The sequence below is a fragment of the Spea bombifrons genome, chromosome 13 (assembly GCF_027358695.1).
Source record: "Spea bombifrons isolate aSpeBom1 chromosome 13, aSpeBom1.2.pri, whole genome shotgun sequence".
Taxonomy (NCBI): Eukaryota; Metazoa; Chordata; class Amphibia; order Anura; family Pelobatidae; genus Spea; species Spea bombifrons.
In genome coordinates, this window is record NC_071099.1 from 26654823 (window position 1) to 26673753 (window position 18931).

Consider the following 18931-nt stretch of genomic DNA (forward strand, 5'->3'; position numbering starts at 1 on the left):
GGACATATTTGAACTGAAACTCTTACAATTATCAATCACATCAGTTACTGTAATGAAGTTATAAAATGCCTTGTCTTTCTTTCTTTCTTTGTCTTACAATCGGTCTAATGGTCTTAGAGGTAGTTCTTTCTTTCTTTATACATCATGTACAGTTCAACCTCTAGGAAGCTATGTTGCGTGCGCCAATGAGTGGTCCTGATGAATTATTCCCGTTGGACAGGTGGGCCTTTGCTGGAGGTGTTCTGGAGGTGTTTGGCCATTTGACATGGAAAATTAATTAAGAAAATTGACAAATCCAACCCCAATTTAGAGAGCAGCAAATAATGAACATTATGATGTCCCCGTGAGTAGATGAAGAGGTAGATTTACATTTGTTACAACCCTTTTGTGCTCTGATTATTATTCACAACCACCCCAAACAAACACAATTAACATTTTTCCCACTATTCATCTTAGATGTTTGTTGTGAAGAGTTCTGAGGATTGGCCATCGTTCTCTTTGACTGCGATGCTAGTTTAAATAAGGACGAGATTTGGAGGCATTCCGGTGTTTGTCGGTTCGATTTGCTCATCGTATCGGTGTCGAGATGTAAAGTTTGGAGCTACAGAAAAAGAAACTAATTTCTCACGACAGACGTTATGCAGCAGGTTTGGAGCGTCGATTGCCTTTGGCATATATTCTCCGGGTCAAACCTCAGTGTGAGTCTGCTCTACGTATTCGAGAACCAGATGCCCCCATTCCAGCGGTAACGTTTCAAGTCCATCTTTACTAACCGGTTGGATGGCAAACTCCAGTCGTCCCGGGGCAGGAGGACAGGGGTTGGGCACGGCCAGGTCTACCACGCGATAGACACAAGCGTGAGCCAAGCCCAAGAGGTGAGCTTGAGAGGCGGGTGCGCGCAGGCAGGTGACCCCGCGGCAATATATTCTGAAATGACGGGCGCTGCCTGAGGGGTGAGTCCAATGGAGGGTCAAGCTTACAAACAGCTGATCCGTCTGCGAATTCCGGTTCCAACGAAGGTGGGAGAGCGAGATATCGGAGGGCTGCGGGGGAAGGGACGGCGGCACAGAGACATCCAGGACCTAGAAAAGCAGAAGCATGTCAATGGCAGGAAAGGTAAGGCTGTGTGCATATGACATCAGAGCTGTGGCACATATCTAGCGGTCTAACAGTAGAGGGACTTTAACCTTTCACAGCATTTTATTGCTCTTAACAATGCCATCAAGAAGCATGAACATGCAAGCAGGGGGTGAATAGTAATGTAAGATAATAATAGATACCCTGATCTCTCCAATGCGACATACGAAGGTCTCGTCCTGCTTATCAGGTGCCACGTGGGACAGACGGACGGACAGACTGGTGAGAAAACAGCCGCTGAGCTCCACAGCATAAAACCTGCGATAGGAATTGTAGTCATTTTGCTGGCTAAAGTCAAGTCTGTGAGCGTATGGATCCCAGCTACGATTAACCCGGATGAAACCGCCAAGTAAACAAGGAAGGGTAGGTACAGATCTGATTGAAGTTGAGGTCTCACCTGGGAAGAGGTTCCTTGTTCTGCTGTTTGTACGGGTTAGGTCTTCACGGGTCACCCGGTGTGGTTCATTTATGACGTGTGTTGTGACCCCACCCACTCTGTCTTTGTGTTTCCACACATGGCTGCTATCCAAGGGTTAATGACCTGTGTTGCTCTCTAATTAGCCTGATTGGAGGTGCAGGTGTGCACCACCTGCTTCCTGTTTGCCGGCCCTGCCCCTTGTTGGGGTGGGCCTATATCAGTGTTCAGTCCAGGCTTGGCTAAGCTTGCTTGGCGGAAGCGGCGGCTTAAGTGGCAGAGTTAAAACGGGAGTTAAACACAACGGGGGACACGGGTAAGTCAACCACTGCACTGTATGTATGCCTAACCCCCTTCACTCTCCAAAACTATGTCTCTCACTCACTAATCACACTCTTACCGCAGCCTCTACCTTCCTTGCCTGAATCGCTACAGCATAAAACCTGCGATAGGAATTGTAGTCATTTTGCTGGCTAAAGTCAAGTCTGTGAGCGTATGGATCCCAGCTACGATTAACCCGGATGAAACCGCCAAGTAAACAAGGAAGGGTAGGTACAGATCTGATTGAAGTTGAGGTCTCACCTGGGAAGAGGTTCCTTGTTCTGCTGTTTGTACGGGTTAGGTCTTCACGGGTCACCCGGTGTGGTTCATTTATGACGTGTGTTGTGACCCCACCCACTCTGTCTTTGTGTTTCCACACAGGGCTGCTATCCAAGGGTTAATTACCTGTGTTGCTCTCTAATTAGCCTGATTGGAGGTGCAGGTGTGCACCACCTGCTTCCTGTTTGCCGGCCCTGCCCCTTGTTGGGGTGGGCCTATATCAGTGTTCAGTCCAAGCTTGGCTAAGCTTGCTTGGCGGAAGCGGCGGCTTAAGTGGCAGAGTTAAAACGGGAGTTAAACACAACGGGGGACACGGGTAAGTCAACCACTGCACTGTATGTATGCCTAACCCCCTTCACTCTCCAAAACTATGTCTCTCACTCACTAATCACACTCTTACCGCAGCCTCTACCTTCCTTGCCTGAATCGCTACACTCCACACCTTCCCATCTAGCACCCCACCCTAGCTCATACACCTCTCAGCTACCTTCCTACACAAAGCACTCACATATTTTATAGTATAGGAAGACAAGACACAGGTAAGGTAAGTAAATGACCACACAGTATGAGGCAGGTCGTATGGGGTAACATGCTCATGTTGAAGGAAACCACTAAATAACCAATATAAAGTGCAGCAGGCTTAAATCCCATTCAATCAAACTGCACTTGCTTGTGCTCATTAAGACTGTTCATTTACAAGTCATGCTATCTGTTCTTGTCTTTCCCAGACCTTACCTTTGCTCCCACCCATGCTTGTTGTTTTGGGGATCTCCAAATTGGGCCGGAGCCTCAGATAGATGCTGTAGTTTGCGTACGTCCACCTGCTCTGTGAAACACGGAAGGGACGATGTGAGACCGAAAAAAGGTAACAATAAACAAAAACGAGGGCTTAATTAAGTAGTACGTCCAGTCGATCAGTAGAACAATCTTCCTGCGCAAGCACACTGAATTAATGTGGAGAAGGGATTACGGCATGCACGGGACAGGCATAAGGATTTGCTGGACACAAGAAAGGTTAGATGTCTTACGAGTGTACAACAATGGTCACGCTAGATGGGCCAGAATGCTCTTACCTGCTCTTGATTATACATATATATTATTTAAATAAACCTCATCGGGGCGGATGATAAACCCATATATTCAAAGGAAAATGCTTTGTATTGAAATACACAAAGGGCTTTCAACCAATACATGTATTTATTATATGTGTAACGGTATTTCTTGTCTTACCACTTAGCCCAGTGATGCTCTCTACATTGCAAGATGGGGCATCTCGTGTCCCCAGCTCCAGAGCCACTGCAACATTGGAAGTTGCCTCCAGCTTATATACAAGAAAGAGCAGGAGGTTTTTCGGTGCCTCGGTATGCAACGAGAACAACCTGGATGGGAAATAAATATTGCATGTCATTTATTTGTTTTGTGAAGGTTTGATGCAAACCATTGAATGTAGATTTACAACACCTTTTCGAGGAGGACTGACTGTTCAAGGGGCAATTGGGTTTATGTTTATTATGTTTAATGTTTATTATGTTTAAGTTTAATGTTTATTATGTTTAAGTTTAATGTTTATTATGTTTATTTAATGTTTATTATGTTTAATTTTAATGTTTAATGTTTATTATGTTTATTTAATGTTCATAATGTTTATTTAATGTTTATTATGTTTAATTTTAATGTTTATAATGTTTATTTAATGTTTAAGTTTAATGTTTTTTGAATGTTTATTATGTTTATGTTTAAGTTTAATGTTTATTATGTTTATTTAATGTTTATTATGTTTATTTAATGTTTAATGTTTATTATGTTTAATTTTAATGTTTATTATGTTTATGTTTATTTAATGTTTATTAATTTTAATGTTTAATGTTTATTATGTTTAATTTTAATGTTTATTATTTTTAATTTTAATGTTTTTTTTAATGTTTTTTTTAATGTTTATTATGTTTATTTAATGTTTATTATGTTTAATTTTAATGTTTATTATTTTTAATTTTAATGTTTTTTTAATGTTTATAATGTTTATTATGTTTAATTTTAATGTTTATTATGTTTATAATGTTTGTTTAATGTTTATGTTTAATTTTAATGTTTAATGTTTTTTTAATGTTTATTGTGTTTAATTTTAATGTTTAATGTGTTTATTATTATTGTTTATTTATTTTTCTATTTCTATTTCTTTTTCTATTTTTTTATTTCTATTTCTTTTTCTTTTTTCTATTTCTATTTCTTTTTCTATTTCTATTTCTATTTCTTTTTTCTATTTCTTTTTCTATTTCTATTTATTTTTCTATTTCTTTTTTTTTTCTATTTCTATTTTTTTATTTCTTTTTCTTTTTTCTATTTCTTTTTCTATTTTTCTATTTCTTTTTTCTATTTCTTTTTCTATTTCTTTTTCTATTTCTTTTTTTTTTTCTATTTCTATTTCTTTTTTTTTTTTCTATTTCTATTTCTTTTTCTTTTTTCTATTTCTATTTCTATTTCTTTTTCTATTTTTCTATTTCTTTTTTCTATTTCTTTTTCTTTTTTCTATTTCTATTTCTTCTATTTTTCTATTTCTTTTTTCTATTTCTTTTTCTATTTCTTTTTTTTTTCTATTTCTATTTCTTTTTTCTATTTCTTTTTCTTTTTTCTATTTCTTTTTCTTTTTTCTATTTCTTTTTCTTTTTTCTATTTCTATTTCTTTTTTCTATTTCTTTTTCTATTTCTTTTTTTTTTTCTATTTCTATTTCTTTTTTCTATTTCTTTTTTTTTTTTTCTTTTTCTTTTTTCTATTTCTATTTCTTTTTTCTATTTCTTTTTCTATTTCTTTTTTTTTCTATTTCTTTTTTCTATTTCTTTTTCTTTTTTCTATTTCTATTTCTTTTTCTATTTTTCTATTTCTTTTTCTTTTTCTATTTCTTTTTTCTATTTCTTTTTCTATTTCTTTTTTTTTTTCTTTTTCTTTTTTCTATTTCTATTTCTTTCTCTTTTTTCTATTTCTTTTTCTTTTTTCTATTTCTATTTCTTTTTTCTATTTCTTTTTCTATTTCTTTTTTTTTTTCTTTTTCTTTTTTCTATTTCTATTTCTTTCTCTTTTTTCTATTTCTTTTTCTTTTTTCTATTTCTATTTCTTTTTTCTATTTCTTTTTCTATTTCTTTTTCTTTTTTCTATTTCTATTTCTATTTCTTTTTCTATTTCTTTTTTTTTTTCTATTTCTATTTCTTTTTCTATTTCTATTTCTTTTTTCTATTTCTTTTTCTATTTCTTTTTTTTTTTCTATTTCTATTTCTTTTTTCTATTTCTTTTTCTATTTCTTTTTTTTTTTCTTTTTCTTTTTTCTATTTCTATTTCTTTCTCTTTTTTCTATTTCTTTTTCTTTTTTCTATTTCTATTTCTTTTTTCTATTTCTTTTTCTATTTCTTTTTTTTTCTATTTCTTTTTTCTATTTCTTTTTCTTTTTTCTATTTCTATTTCTATTTCTTTTTCTATTTCTTTTTCTTTTTCTATTTCTATTTCTTTTTTCTATTTCTTTTTCTATTTCTTTTTTTTTTTCTATTTCTATTTCTTTTTTCTATTTCTTTTTTTTTTTTCTTTTTCTTTTTTCTATTTCTATTTCTATTTCTTTCTCTTTTTTCTATTTCTTTTTCTTTTTTCTATTTCTATTTCTTTTTTTTTCTATTTCTTTTTCTTTTTTCTATTTCTATTTCTATTTCTTTTTCTATTTTTCTATTTCTTTTTCTTTTTCTATTTCTTTTTTTTTTTCTATTTCTATTTCTTTCTCTTTTTTCTATTTCTTTTTCTTTTTTCTATTTCTTTTTCTTTTTTCTATTTCTTTTTCTTTTTTCTATTTCTATTTCTATTTCTATTTCTATTTCTATTTCTATTTCTATTTCTATTTCTATTTCTATTTCTATTTCTATTTCTATTTCTATTTCTATTTCTATTTCTATTTCTATTTCTATTTCTATTTCTATTTCTATTTCTATTTCTAAAAAGAAAAAGAAAAAGAAAAAGAAAAAGAAAAAGAAAAAGAAAAAAGAAAAAGAAAAAGAAAAAGAAAAAGAAAAAGAAAAAGAAAAAGAAAAAGAAAAAGAAAAAGAAAAAGAAAAAGAAAAAGAAAAAGAAAAAGAAAAAGAAAAAGAAAAAGAAAAAGAAAAAGAAAAAGAAAAAGAAAAAGAAAAAGAAAAAGAAAAAGAAAAAGAAAAAGAAAAAGAAAAAGAAAAAGAAAAAGAAAAAGAAAAAGAAAAAGAAAAAGAAAAAGAAAAAGAAAAAGAAAAAGAAAAAGAAAAAGAAAAAGAAAAAGAAAAAGAAAAAGAAAAAGAAAAAGAAAAAGAAAAAGAAAAAGAAAAAGAAAAAGAAAAAGAAAAAGAAAAAGAAAAAGAAAAAGAAAAAGAAAAAGAAAAAGAAAAAGAAAAAGAAAAAGAAAAAGAAAAAGAAAAAGAAAAAGAAAAAGAAAAAGAAAAAGAAAAAGAAAAAGAAAAAGAAAAAGAAAAAGAAAAAGAAAAAGAAAAAGAAAAAGAAAAAGAAAAAGAAAAAGAAAAAGAAAAAGAAAAAGAAAAAGAAAAAGAAAAAGAAAAAGAAAAAGAAAAAGAAAAAGAAAAAGAAAAAGAAAAAGAAAAAGAAAAAGAAAAAGAAAAAGAAAAAGAAAAAGAAAAAGAAAAAGAAAAAGAAAAAGAAAAAGAAAAAGAAAAAGAAAAAGAAAAAGAAAAAGAAAAAGAAAAAGAAAAAGAAAAAGAAAAAGAAAAAGAAAAAGAAAAAGAAAAAGAAAAAGAAAAAGAAAAAGAAAAAGAAAAAGAAAAAGAAAAAGAAAAAGAAAAAGAAAAAGAAAAAGAAAAAGAAAAAGAAAAAGAAAAAGAAAAAGAAAAAGAAAAAGAAAAAGAAAAAGAAAAAGAAAAAGAAAAAGAAAAAGAAAAAGAAAAAGAAAAAGAAAAAGAAAAAGAAAAAGAAAAAGAAAAGATAGAGGAAATAGAGATAGAGGAAATAGAGATAGAGGAAATAGAGGAAATAGAGATAGAGGAGATAGAGATAGAGGAGATAGAGATAGAGGAAATAGAGGAAATAGAGATAGAGGAGATAGAGATAGAGGAGATAGAGATAGAGGAGATAGAGGAAATAGAGATAGAGGAGATAGAGGAAATAGAGATAGAGGAGATAGAGATAGAGGAGATAGAGGAAATAGAGATAGAGGAGATAGAGGAAATAGAGATAGAGGAAATAGAGATAGAGGAGATAGAGGAGATAGAGATAGAGGAGATAGAGGAAATAGAGATAGAGGAGATAGAGGAAATAGAGATAGAGGAGATAGAGGAAATAGAGATAGAGGAGATAGAGGAAATAGAGATAGAGGAAATAGAGATAGAGGAGATAGAGGAAATAGAGATAGAGGAGATAGAGGAAATAGAGATAGAGGAGATAGAGGAAATAGAGATAGAGGAGATAGAGGAGATAGAGGAAATAGAGATAGAGGAAATAGAGATAGAGGAGATAGAGGAAATAGAGATAGAGGAGATAGAGGAGATAGAGGAAATAGAGATAGAGGAAATAGAGATAGAGGAGATAGAGGAAATAGAGATAGAGGAGATAGAGGAAATAGAGATAGAGGAGATAGAGATAGAGGAGATAGAGGAGATAGAGATAGAGGAGATAGAGGAGATAGAGATAGAGGAGATAGAGATGATAGAGGAAATAGAGGAGATAGAGGAAATAGAGGAGATAGAGATAGAGGAGATAGAGATGATAGAGGAGATAGAGATGATAGAGGAGATAGAGGAAATAGAGGAGATAGAGGAAATAGAGATAGAGGAGATAGAGGAAATAGAGATAGAGGAAATAGAGATAGAGGAGATAGAGGAAATAGAGATAGAGGAGATAGAGGAAATAGAGGAGATAGAGATAGAGGAGATAGAGATGATAGAGGAAATAGAGATAGAGGAGATAGAGGAAATAGAGGAGATAGAGATAGAGGAGATAGAGATGATAGAGGAAATAGAGATGATAGAGATAGAGGAGATAGAGGAAATAGAGATAGAGGAGATAGAGGAAATAGAGATAGAGGAGATAGAGGAAATAGAGATAGAGGAGATAGAGGAAATAGAGATAGAGGAGATAGAGGAAATAGAGATAGAGGAGATAGAGGAAATAGAGATAGAGGAGATAGAGGAAATAGAGATAGAGGAGATAGAGGAAATAGAGATAGAGGAAATAGAGATAGAGGAGATAGAGGAAATAGAGATAGAGGAGATAGAGGAAATAGAGGAGATAGAGATAGAGGAGATAGAGATGATAGAGGAAATAGAGATAGAGGAGATAGAGGAAATAGAGGAGATAGAGATAGAGGAGATAGAGATGATAGAGGAAATAGAGATAGAGGAGATAGAGGAAATAGAGGAGATAGAGATAGAGGAGATAGAGATGATAGAGGAAATAGAGATGATAGAGATAGAGGAGATAGAGATGATAGAGGAGATAGAGATGATAGAGGAAATAGAGGAGATAGAGATAGAGGAGATAGAGATGATAGAGGAGATAGAGATAGAGGAGATAGAGATAGAGGAGATAGAGATGATAGAGGAGATAGAGATGATAGAGGAGATAGAGATGATAGAGGAAATAGAGATAGAGGAGATAGAGATGATAGAGGAAATAGAGATGATAGAGGAAATAGAGATAGAGGAGATAGAGATGATAGAGGAAATAGAGGAAATAGAGATAGAGGAGATAGAGATAGAGGAGATAGAGATGATAGAGGAAATAGAGATAGAGGAGATAGAGATGATAGAGGAAATAGAGGAAATAGAGGAAATAGAGATAGAGGAGATAGAGATGATAGAGGAAATAGAGGAAATAGAGATAGAGGAGATAGAGATGATAGAGGAAATAGAGGAAATAGAGATAGAGGAGATATAGAGGAGATAGAGATGATAGAGGAAATAGAGATAGAGGAAATATAGATAGAGGAGATAGAGATAGAGGAGATAGAGATAGAGGAAATAGAAATAGAGGAAATAGAGGAAATAGAAGAAATAGAAATAGAGGAAATAGAAGAAATAGAAAGAGGAAATAGAAGAAATAGAAATAGAAATAGAGGAAATAGAAATAGAGGAAATAGAGGAAATAGAAGAAATGGAAATAGAAGAAATAGAAATAGAGGAAATAGAAGAAATAGAAATAGAAATAGAGGAAATAGAAGAAAAAGAAATAGAAATAGAGGAAATAGAAGAAATAGAAATAGAGGAAATAGAAGAAATAGAAATAGAAATAGAGGAAATAGAAGAAATAGAAATAGAAATAGAGGAAATAGAAGAAATAGAAGAAATAGAAATAGAAATAGAGGAAATAGAAGAAATAGAAAGAGGAAATAGAAGAAATAGAAATAGAAATAGAGGAAATAGAAATAGAGGAAATAGAGGAAATAGAAGAAATGGAAATAGAAGAAATAGAAATAGAGGAAATAGAAGAAATAGAAATAGAAATAGAGGAAATAGAAGAAAAAGAAATAGAAATAGAGGAAATAGAAGAAATAGAAATAGAGGAAATAGAAGAAATAGAAATAGAAATAGAGGAAATAGAAGAAATAGAAATAGAAATAGAAATAGAGGAAATAGAAGAAATAGAAGAAATAGAAATAGAAATAGAGGAAATAGAAGAAATAGAAATAGAGGAAATAGAAGAAATAAAAGAAATAGAAATAGAAGAAATAGAAGAAATAAAAGAAATAGAAGAAATAGAAGAAATAGAAGAAATAGAAATAGAAGAAATAGAAGAAATAGAAGAAATAGAAATAATAATCCTACGGAGGACCGGGTCAAACCCGCTACACCAAAGCGGGACTGCAGCGCTGGACAGGAGAGCTCTCCCACGAACTCTGAAAAATAATAAACGGGGGATGCACCTACCCGGACTGTGGGTAAAGGGGAGGTTCTGGGGTTTCAATCTTTCCTGCCCTATTCGAATAGGCCGAGCTATCTCTCCTATGCTACCGGGAGTAACAAGGGAAAACACATTTTTGCTCATTATACCATACAGCACGTTACTGCACCCCACCAAGACACTGGTCTCTCCGGGTATCCTCCCAGTGCTTCTGACCTCTACAAAGACCTTATCTCCACCACGATGCTGACCTTATACTGACTCCGGTGGCATCCGCCGGTAATTTTCCTTCTATCAAAAGGGAGCTGCCTCCGTGCCAAGCATCCTTCTGGCAGATCCGAGATCTCACCCACCCTCCCGTTGGGTCTTCGGATGTTACCTCGGAGAATATGGGCTGCACCTCCTGGGCGCTTAGGTTACACCAGGGACCGATATCTTCTCCCTTAGGAAAGAAGAAGCAGAATGGTAAAAAGTACTCACAAAAACATATGGAATGAAGTGTAACTGATCGCTATCCCATGCAGAGGAATAAATAAACGTTAAAACGGAAGCGTCAGGGAGATGGTGCTAGGGAGAACATGAAGTAGAGAAACAGAACATATTTCAAACACTGGGACAGGACCGTATGCTTCCAGGTCTCACCTCGCCAAAGGAGAACTTCTTCTTCCCGCACCCGATGCAGAAAGCGGAGCAGACGGGGAGGGAGCAGAGACTGTGCGTGAACAGGTGGCTGTCCAGGAGAGACCAGAACCTGAAATTAAAGGAAAGAGACATTTGTGCAGCAATATAGATTATAGCCGGACCCCGTACAACATGTCTTTTTCGCAGTCCAGCATGGGGGAGACTAAGAAACCATTCTGTGTGCATTTTCCAGACTCGTCCATCTCTACCTTTAATAAAGAGAAAACAAACTAGGGGGTAATTAGATGGGTGGTAGCAGGTGTAAGAGAACAAGGGGCAGATAATATGAATAGTAGGGTGTTTTTTCAGATCAAATTTAGGACGGGCATCTATCTATCACATTTATCTCAGGTTAAAAGCATTCATTGTGTTGTCGTACTTGTGCTGGTTCTCCAGGAATTCCTCCTTCTCCAGACACTCAAGCACCCAGCCGGGAGCAAAAAGGGCAGCTGAGAAGCCGTACCGTCGGATCATCTCTAAAGACTAAAGGAACAAGACATAAAATTAATCAGGAATTAGATCACTTCAACCCACGTATGACAGGCTCTTAGCGCCTGATATATTTCACACAGCACAGAAATATATATATTAGATTGCATGTTTTGTTTGGTTGTCTTATCGGTTTTCTTGTTTCTTGGTTGCTTGTTCTGTTGTGTTGTCTTGAATTGTATGTATGTATGTATGTATGTATTGCTGCCATTGCCGTTAATAAACATTCAAGTAATAAAAAGGAAAAATAATTAAATATACAGCTCTTATTGTGTTTAGCTAGCAGAACGGTTGAGTATGGATCACAATTAATATACAGTATCTGAAGAAACAGAATCGGCTTATTCTTGGTGTACCTCAAATGGGATACTGGATGGAGATGGGACAATAAATCCACAAATGAAGAACATACGTAATATTTCATACAGATTAAGACAAAATTCAGACCTAGGAGGTCACAACCATATGCTTTAAAAATCCTATCCAAATCCCCCCCCCCATATATACCGTATTGGCTCGGATATAGGCCGCACCCTAAAATTTTGGTGCTTTTTTAAAGAAAATGTTTTTTCTTTACAAAAGCACCAAAAACATGCTGCCACTCTGTCCCCCCCCCCCAAGTTATGCTGCCACTCTGTCCTCTCCTCCCCCCGAGATTAAAATGCATCGTGCGGATGTTCACCGGCAACGGCGCATCGCCGCTGCCGGTGAACGTCCGTGCGATGCGCTTAGACAACCTCCCGTGCCGGTACTCCCCCCGTGGAAAGTGCCGGCAGGGGAGGCTGTCTGAGTGTATCAGACAGTAGGATGCAGGTCCCCTGCACCGCTGCGGGGGATCTGTATCCTAACCCCGCTGCCTGTCGCTAGACCCCGAATATAGGCCGCACCCCCACTTTAAAGACTTAAAGTGGGGGGAAAAAGTGCGGCCTATATTCGGGCCAATACGGTATATTTTTGACTCAACCATAACTCCATGTTATATCAGAAGCATGCAGAATCAGGGGACATCTTTACCAACTTTTGGATTTTTCATAGATTTCCTACACTCAGAACGGACATGAATATGCTCCAAAACCAGAGCAGTATGAAAACTACACACTCTACTGAAACATAGCAGTCCAAGGAGCAGCACCCGAGAAAAGCTCATTAATATATAAACCGTAGCCTACCTTAACGGTGTCGAACTTTCCGCCTACCACCTCTCCCCGGGCAAAAACATCCACGCCGACGTAAATGTCCGCCCGGCGCGGATCCTCGGCCATGCGCTGTAAGTGTCCTTCTTGCCAGTTGTAGTTTGTAAAAATCCCATCGCAGGCATCAAAGAACTGGCTGCGGAGAAGGAGGACACGGGTGAGCGGCACAGGACTCCTGGTCGCTCAGCCGTACTCTTTAACGATACGGTGAACGTGCTTGGAGTGCGGCTCCCGCTATTCCCAATCAAGCTTCTGTCTGCTAAGGATGCTGGGAGCAGCATTCCACCAGTATTGGAAAAAAACATCTAATTCTGCCTTTAGACTATGTAGTTGCCATGGTGACCATGCACATCTTTGAGAACAAAACGTCTGGCTATGCGTTCCTCTGCTCGATAGCTTAATGAACAGCAGTGTTTGGAGTTCATGACCTGAAGCCAGTACCTATCAGCAGGAAAGCCTTCATAACCACATATGGATATATAACCACATATAGATACCCGCAGCCGTATCCGGCATACCAGCTAAGGAATAAGCACACACACAGAAAAAAATGACCTCTTATATACCACATGACAATTAAGTGTTCCCGGTAAAAATGTAAGCTAATAAAGAAGTTAGATATGCACTCGGTTATAAAATTGTTGTGCAGAGTGGGTGGAACATCACCCCCATAAAAACCACTGGCAGAAACCCCTCCGGTCTGGGATTACAGATACTCGATAAAGTCATAATACATCTGGGTACTCACCGGTTATCATCGTTCAGCTCATTCTGCCACTTCAGCTCCCCGCTATGGATTACGCTATCGTACCACAGAACCAAGCCGCCGGGGACGTGCAGGTGAAGCTGTTCCGTCAGGTAGCGCAAAAATAAGGGTACGCGGGACGCTGCGACAGACTGGTGAATGACATGGAAAAGAGGAGAGGGTACTGGGTATTTCTGATCTAGATGATGCGTAACTTACACTTAACGACAATTATATTTAAGAGTAGGAGACGGGACAACAGGAGACAGGACAAGTAGAACGGTATCTCTAGTACTAAAACAGGAGGCATTGACGGCGGAAGATGATGTTTCAGAGGGTTGACTACTCACACTCAACAAGTTCTCAATATTAACCAACCACCCATCAAACTTGTAGACCTGGGCGAGTCGAACCATCGCATCAGCCACCGCACGATACGCAGAGTCTTCACCTGCCAAGAAGGACTCGCAGACCTTTGCCCCCTCACCCCACTCTGTGATGAAGGTACCTAGGGGGAAAATGATGATGGGAAACCAATGAGCGGATGCAGCAAATACACTAACATTAAATTCAGGATAGGATACTAGAAAAGGGAGAAACAGCATGCTAATAGTGAAATAGACTAAAAATGCTTTCATCCAGGTAGTCAAAACAATCCAAAAGGAAGATCAGGAGAGGACCTCATCAGGGTTCAAAACAAACAGCGTAACAGGTACAGCAGATTTATTTTGCGGTGGAATAAGTATTACTAAAGCCTTCTTCAGACGTAAGCGTGCCGGGCTTCTTGTGTGTCCCGAGACTACAAGGAGCTGATTTAACAAAAGGTCGAAGCTGCTGCGTCTGGGGAGTTCCACAAGAACAACAACAGAGTCTCGTAATTGGCTGTATGACACAAAAAGGACCGGAGAAGGGGCAGCAAGAGCCGCATCAGACAAACTACAGGGGCTAGTGAAGGCCCAGCAGATACACTACAAGGGGCAGCAAGTGTCATGGCAGATACACAACAGGGAGGAGGCAGTATGAGCCAGAACAGAAAATAACATGGCCAGGTCAGTGTGTACAATAACTGGATCCATCTTTGCCAATCCATCAGGGCCAGAACTACAAAAACAGAGGGAAACAGAACAGCACAAAAGCACCAGGTGCAAACATAGCAGGGAAAAGAAATTGAGAAAAGCGGATCTCACCTAGGACGCACACCCCGTTTTTGTGAGCTGCATTAGTCCAACACACAGGAGGCAGCGTGAACATGCGGTGGCTGAAGTAGACAAATATATCAATATGTTGCCAGTGGTAGAATACGTAGGGGTTGCTGGCATCCGAACCCTGAATAAACCTGACGGAGAGAATACTCTTGTTATTAGCGTCAGGCCCAGACAAAACGGGCAAACGGCGGCCCGCTGGACGACAACACCGCACGCTCGTAGATATGCCCGGCCGCACGCAACGTGAGCATAAATACATAGCGTGCGGCTGCGCAGATCCAGCTGTCGGCTGCACTTCCATCATCAGGTGGACGTTGGCCTCCTCATTGCCACCGATGCATGTACTCTTAATTGTCCCATAGCCATCACTGATCCTGCAGCTTTTTAAAATACCTGTTCCCAACCCATACTTTAAAACTACAGAAGCCATCATGTGGTTGGCCAAGCACAAATTAACTAAATCTACCATAATCCTTAGCCAATCACAACATGAGGATTGAGATTCACCGGTTGCTTGGCAGCTACACGGTGCTGCAACAAACCCTCAAAGACACCGTTCTCCACGCTTTCTTAGATAATAGCCAGTACCTGTCTTCCACATATCCGCCCTTCATATCATGGCAAACAAGAGTCCGGGGTCGCTGGCTCTGTAAAGTTGGGTGTCTTTTGGCAAGAGGAGCCACCGCAGTGTTGAACATGTCCTGATGGGTGGGTTTCCAGGACAGAAGCTCCTCCAGACTGGACAGGAAGAAGCTGATTGGTTCAGTGGTTTCTCTGTCATAGTGTCTTGCTAGAGAGGAAGAATTAATATTAAGAAGAAGAGCTGTAAGGATAAGGATAAGGTGGGTGCTGTCTTTATCCGCTCACGGGTGACTATTCCGTTGTTTATCAACCTCCCCAGGCATCTTTTTGTTTATTAAATAAAATTAAAGTTGTTACCTGACAGTGGCGCAGATTCGTATCTAATCACTTCCTGATAAACCTTCATATCTGCGAGTGGACGTTACCTGAGGAGGACAATGCAAAACATGAGGACCAAACACCCTGACCTGTAGTATCAATACACACACGCACATACAATGTGGCACCGACACACTCCTATGGGTATATTCACTAAACGGGTAGAGGAGAACCTTACACATCGCTGGCTTCACTATGAGGGGTCTACTTGCGCAAGGGTCTTGTAAAGGAAGAGCAAGAACAACCCTGCACCAATCCCAGATACACACTCAATGCAACTTATTTACATGTATTCTCTGTTTGACGGGTAGCCAACCTTTTTCATAATGAGGCCTACTTATATTTTATGGGGAAAAAAAAATTTGCAAGTTTTAGATCTCTTGTACCATTACATAGAAAATCCTCCATTAACCTAGCAGTCTGATTCTGCCCCGCATCCAGTCCAGAACCGAAACATAAAGCATATTTCCCCTTCACGAGGGAACCAACAATTCCAGACGTAGGTTTTAGCTTTCACGGTCCTTGTCATTGGGGTCCAGTTGGCATCCCGCTAGGCACAAGAGAGCGTGAGGGTCCACGTCTTGGCTCACCTTCACGCTTGGGGTGAGACCCTAAAGATCCCAGAAAGGTGAAATACCATACAAAATAAATAGGAGACACTCAACCGAGAACAGACATCCCCTTCACAGCCTGTCCTAAGGTGCGTCCCCACTTGGGAGCATCACACATTTTAAATCTCTTGTGCCATTAGAGGAAACAAATCTCCATCAACCTATCAGTCTGATCCTGCCTCCGATTTACACGCTAAATACACCTTTGTGATCATGTTTACATTTTAAAAACAAGCAACATATATGTACTAAAAACCCTCCTTATATGTATCTTATGGGGAAGGTGTCTCAATACCCCCAGGGCAGCACATATAAAAGCACCAGGGGGCATTAAGAGCCACACTGTTAGGAACAAGTTCATGTATTTCAGTGTTTTCGTTTCAGTTACTGCAAATTGATTTTATCCTGTTTACCCATTGAAACCCATGCTTTGTGCAGGACTGTCCCAATTTTGCACTACGCTTTCATAGGTATATGGGATAGAATCTTATGTGATGGGATTGCGAGTAATTAGTACACAAAAAAAAACAAAAATTCATACACGGGACGCCTGAAGCCACAAGATATGCAGATTGAAATTGAGTAAATAACACAATTTATTCCTACAGTAAGTAAAGTACCACGACACAGACAACCAAATACACACCAAGACAGGCTCTGCCACGTCGACACCCAGACACCCAGACACAGAGGACAGGCTCTGCCACACGGACACCCAGACACACACCAGGACAGGCTCTGCCACACACACACACCAGGACAGGCTCTGCCACACAGACACACACCAGGACAGGCTCTGCCACACCGACATCCAGACATACACACATCAAGACAGGCTCTGACACCCAGACATACAACAGGACAGGCTCTGCCACACCGACACACACACACCAGGACAGGCTCTGTCACACCGACACACACCAGGACAGGCTCTGCCACACTGACACACACCAGGACAGGCTCTGCCACACTGACACACACCAGGACAGGCTCTGCCACACCGACATCCAGACATACACACACCAAGACAGGCTCTGACACCCAGACATACACCAGGACAGGCTCTGCCACACCGACACCAAGACACACACACCAGGACAGGCTCTGCCGCACCGACACACACCAGGACAGGCTCTGCCACACTGACACACACCAAGACAGGCTCTGACACCCATATACACACACTAGGATGGGCTCTGCCACACCTACACCCAGACATACACACAAACCAGAACAGGTTCTGCCACACCTACAGCCAGACACGCACACATCAGGACAGGCTCTGCCACACTGAAACCCAGACACACACACACACCAGGACAGGCTCTGCCACAACGACACCCAAACCCACACACTGGGACAGGGGAAGCAGGAATGGAGTAGGGTCATGTTACGTAAATTGACGTGGCAGTGGAAGTGATCGGTAGTTGCGGCTGCATCAGCCACTTCAGTGTGCTGCCAGGCCCTCACTGGGCCTATTTTCAGGTAGGGGCCTGGAGCTGCAGCTCCATCAGCCCCTATGTTAATCCGGCCCTGCATCCGGGGACATAATTTGTCTAGGGAGAGTTTCCTCTGGAAACTGGGACGTCTGGTCACCCCAAGTTAACACCTCAACAGGCCTATCACCCCCTTTATAGTGAAAATAACGCAAACAACGACACGCTGAAAACATTAAACATCAGAGAAATGTCACACCCAGTAACAGCAATAAGTGCAGCGAGGCGCCACGGACCGATTGTTCCACGGCATCTGTTCTGCTTGGAATACAGATTACGACAAGTCATTTAGGGGAAAGTGGGATTTGAGAGTGACAGCTATTCTCACCTCTAGACAGCCGCATGCGATGTCACCTCCCTGAAAGGCTCACTTTGTACTGGAGGACGTCTCTCTCTGTCTGTCCCGACGCTCTGGTTCTGCTCTCTGTCATCCACCTCGTGCAGTATGGCTTCAGCAGAAAGATCTTTTTTTTTCCAATCTGACAGAGAAAGCGTGGGTGAGAGAGGAAAAAGGAGGGATGGAGAACAGCGTGGGTGAGAGAAAGGGGGGCACAGAGCTGCGAGGACTCAATGCAAGAGAAAGCATGGAAGGGGTACTGATGGGGCAGATAGTGAGTCGAATAAAGGGGGTGATGGGGGGTAGAATGGAGGAGAGGGAAAGGAAGAAGAGACATGATGGGGAGTGGGATGGATGGGGCAAAGAATGTTAAAAGCCATAAATAACATCATTTTATTATTACTCACCCCCATTATAATAACCCCCTTGCCTAAACATTTACAGATACTCCCATCAGCCATATGCACATGACCTGCCCCATATCTCTGACGTGATTAGACAAAAGGGTTAATTCTAAATGTAAATGAATTAGAAATCATTGAAATTTGTTCAACTGCAGCCCTGCCTGTGAAATGGTATTAAATGAAAACACTGTTTTATTACTATTATAGGGGGTGCTGGACTGAGAACCCCCTCCTAATAAACCCCAATCCGTCTCCCGGGTAACCGGGTATCATATACATACTATACCTATAGAGTAATTATGAATGTACCTCATCAATTCCCTCTCAGAAGCATCGCCCCGCCGCCTGCAGCACACTTCCGGCTTCTGAGGCCCCCGCCCCTTCCGTCAAATCTTGAGTCCTGTGTCAGGAGGGGTAGCAGAGCGCGAGCAGCTTCAGCAGATGGCGTCGGATTGCAGCTACCATCACTCTCAGCCAGCACGATAGAACTAACCTGTTATCTGTGGCTGAGGGCAGTTGGATCCCCTCAACCCCCCAGGCTATTTAATATCAGGGAAAACATAACACAAATAACCAAGCATTTAAAGGTGCTGTTCCACCAAAAAAAAAAAATGATTTGATTTGTCTAGTATGGGGAACAGATCAAGTCATGGTATAACTGTGGCCACCTGCCTGCCTTACCGGATAAGCCCCCTATGGCTAGCTAGGGCCATGAAGTGGCCTGAAGAAGCTTAGATGGATTTTACCTCTAGTGATTTTATAGATCAGAGGATCTCCCCAACCCTCCCATGACCCCCCATTGCTCACAA

At 39.3% G+C, this 18931-nt stretch overlaps 1 protein-coding gene across 1 annotated transcript; it reads right to left on the reverse strand.

Moving 5' to 3' along the window:
* Positions 1 to 638: 638 nt before the first annotated feature.
* Positions 639 to 17746, reverse strand: ENGASE (endo-beta-N-acetylglucosaminidase). The gene is made up of 14 exons (XM_053453680.1): positions 17710 to 17746; positions 15254 to 15321; positions 14903 to 15104; positions 14297 to 14445; positions 13460 to 13617; positions 13113 to 13261; positions 12341 to 12500; positions 11062 to 11165; positions 10644 to 10752; positions 10253 to 10443; positions 3383 to 3531; positions 2888 to 2978; positions 1281 to 1395; positions 639 to 1082 (listed from the first exon to the last, which is right to left on the reverse strand). The coding sequence occupies exons 2-14, from the start codon at positions 15300 to 15302 to the stop codon at positions 687 to 689; spliced, it is 2022 nt and encodes a 673-aa protein (XP_053309655.1). The 5' UTR covers positions 15303 to 15321; positions 17710 to 17746; the 3' UTR covers positions 639 to 686.
* Between the last annotated feature and the right edge of the window lie 1185 nt (positions 17747 to 18931).

Bases quoted from the DNA above. Each gene is read 5' to 3' on its own strand.
- ENGASE (XM_053453680.1), bottom strand. From the start codon at position 15,302: ATGAAGGTTTATCAGGAAGTGATTAGATACGAATCTGCGCCACTGTCA. The intron at 10,753-11,061 runs GTACGACAACAC...CTTTAATTTCAG, and splicing joins TTCCTGGAGAACCAGCACAA to GTTCTGGTCTCTCCTGGACA. The intron at 3,532-10,252 runs GTCAGCATCGTG...TTTCCCATCCAG, and splicing joins GCCACCGGAGTCAGTATAAG to GTTGTTCTCGTTGCATACCG.